The sequence below is a fragment of the Sinocyclocheilus rhinocerous genome, unplaced genomic scaffold (assembly GCF_001515625.1).
Source record: "Sinocyclocheilus rhinocerous isolate Xijiao unplaced genomic scaffold, SAMN03320098_v1.1 scaffold66, whole genome shotgun sequence".
In the NCBI taxonomy this organism is placed as follows: domain Eukaryota; kingdom Metazoa; phylum Chordata; class Actinopteri; order Cypriniformes; family Cyprinidae; genus Sinocyclocheilus; species Sinocyclocheilus rhinocerous.
Genome location: NW_015662934.1, coordinates 313,444 through 315,174, shown reverse-complemented (window position 1 = coordinate 315,174; position 1,731 = coordinate 313,444). Strand labels below are relative to the sequence as shown.

General features: G+C 38.1%; 1 protein-coding gene across 1 annotated transcript in view; it reads right to left on the bottom strand.

Moving 5' to 3' along the window:
* Nucleotides 1–203: 203 nt before the first annotated feature.
* LOC107728446 (high affinity nerve growth factor receptor-like) overlaps nucleotides 204–1,731 on the bottom strand; it is a 35,684-nt gene continuing 34,156 nt past the window's right edge. Inside the window, exons 17-18 of the mRNA XM_016538609.1 lie at nucleotides 1,132–1,301; nucleotides 204–239 (exon numbers count right to left, since the gene is read on the bottom strand). Coding sequence (XP_016394095.1) covers nucleotides 204–239; nucleotides 1,132–1,301 — 206 coding nt within the window. The remainder of the gene's footprint in view (nucleotides 240–1,131; nucleotides 1,302–1,731) is intronic.

The window sequence follows — 1,731 nt, the reverse complement described above, 5'->3', positions numbered from 1 at the left end:
CCAAAAAAAAAAAAACAATCGGATAACTTCAGAGGACTTGTAATATTGCATAGATTATTTAGCTCGATAAGCGCCATTGTCCACATATTCCTCCTCTTAAGTCCAACTGAAAATAACAATAGGTTATTTCAATACGACATAGCAGTTTGGAACGAGGTGAGGGTGAGTAACTAATGACTGTCCCTTTAATTGTGCATCACTAGTCATTTTAGCGTCTGAGGCAGGAATACATCGACTGCCTGGAAAAGAGGGTGAAATGGAATAGTGGTCCAGACACAAATGACCCGTGAGAATTGAGTTTAGGCACCGCAGAGACAGCGATACCATTACCCAGAATGCATTTCAGTCCTCTGGAGTCTCTGTGCTGAGATTTCAGGCAAAATAAATGCATGGAAGCGATAGCAAGGCCGTCTTAATACTGTATGTGTGATAAGTGTTTGGCGTCCTTGTAAGCACCCAGATGTTTTTTTTTTTCCAGCACAGCGTCGTGAATAACTAATTTGTTGTCGAAGATTCCACATTTCTAATTTACATACTGAGACTATGAAACAATGGGCTTTTCAAGCTGCTGTACAGCAAGTTCATGGTATGTATCTATGTTGTAATCTGAGGTTTCAACTTCACCTCCATCTGTCACTTTCTACCAGCTCTTCTGTCCATCTGTTGATGGTTTCTGTAAAGATCCTCTTTATCTATCATCACCCCTGCCCAGTTATTTGCACTCTCAACTGTATTTTTTAGTTTATTTTACATTTAATAGACATTTAAAACATTTGTACAATTAAAGGGCTAGTTCACCCCAAAATGAAAATTCTGTCACCATTTACTCATTTCATGTCATTCCAAGTCAATTATGAGATTTTGGGCTATTTTGCTTCCAAAACATCCAAAATGCACATTTAAGTGTTTATTTTATTACATTTTATCTATTCAAGTTTGTAGATTTTAATTACAACACCAAACGAGTTTTTCTTGCATCCACTAGACTATCCAGTTTTATTATTTTTTAAAATGTTATAAAGGTTTTTACAGAATGGTTTGTTCATGTAACATTTGCCAGGATGTTACATAGTACATACTGTATGTAGCATTTTATTCATAAAAATATGATAAACGTTTCTTTTTTCTGGCTGTTGGCCGGTTGTAGATGTCCTTAATGACGAGCCTCTGCTGCGGTTCTCTCTGCCAGCAGCCCTGCATGAGGAGATGCACTTCCTTCGGGCAGGTGCGTGGCCGTTCAAGCTCTCGCCCCTGTGTGATGCACTCAATGGCCTGGAAAGAGGGTAAATATTTCATATTTACTGGTAGACAAATGGAAAAATATGGAAGTAGTAGCAGTAGTGTTACTTTAGTCAGCTACTTCAAACTATTATTTTATATAAAAATCTGTATGCCATTAATGTTATAATGCCATAATGTGACCCCATTTAAATAATCGAAATGTCAGTGTGTGCCCTGTTTTATTTAAAGAACAGGGAACTATCAAAGTTTGGTCATGTTTGTGGAAGTGTATCATGGCATGAACAAATGAGATCTCTGAGGACCTCAGAAAAAGATTTGATGTTGTTCATCAGGCTAGAAAAGGTTTCAAAGCCATCTCTAAAGAGTTTGGACTCCACCAATCCACGATCAGACAGATTGTGTACAAATGGAGGAAATACAAGACCACCGTTACCCTCCCCAGGAGTGGTCCACCAACAAAGAACACTCTAAAAGCAAGACGTGTAAAAG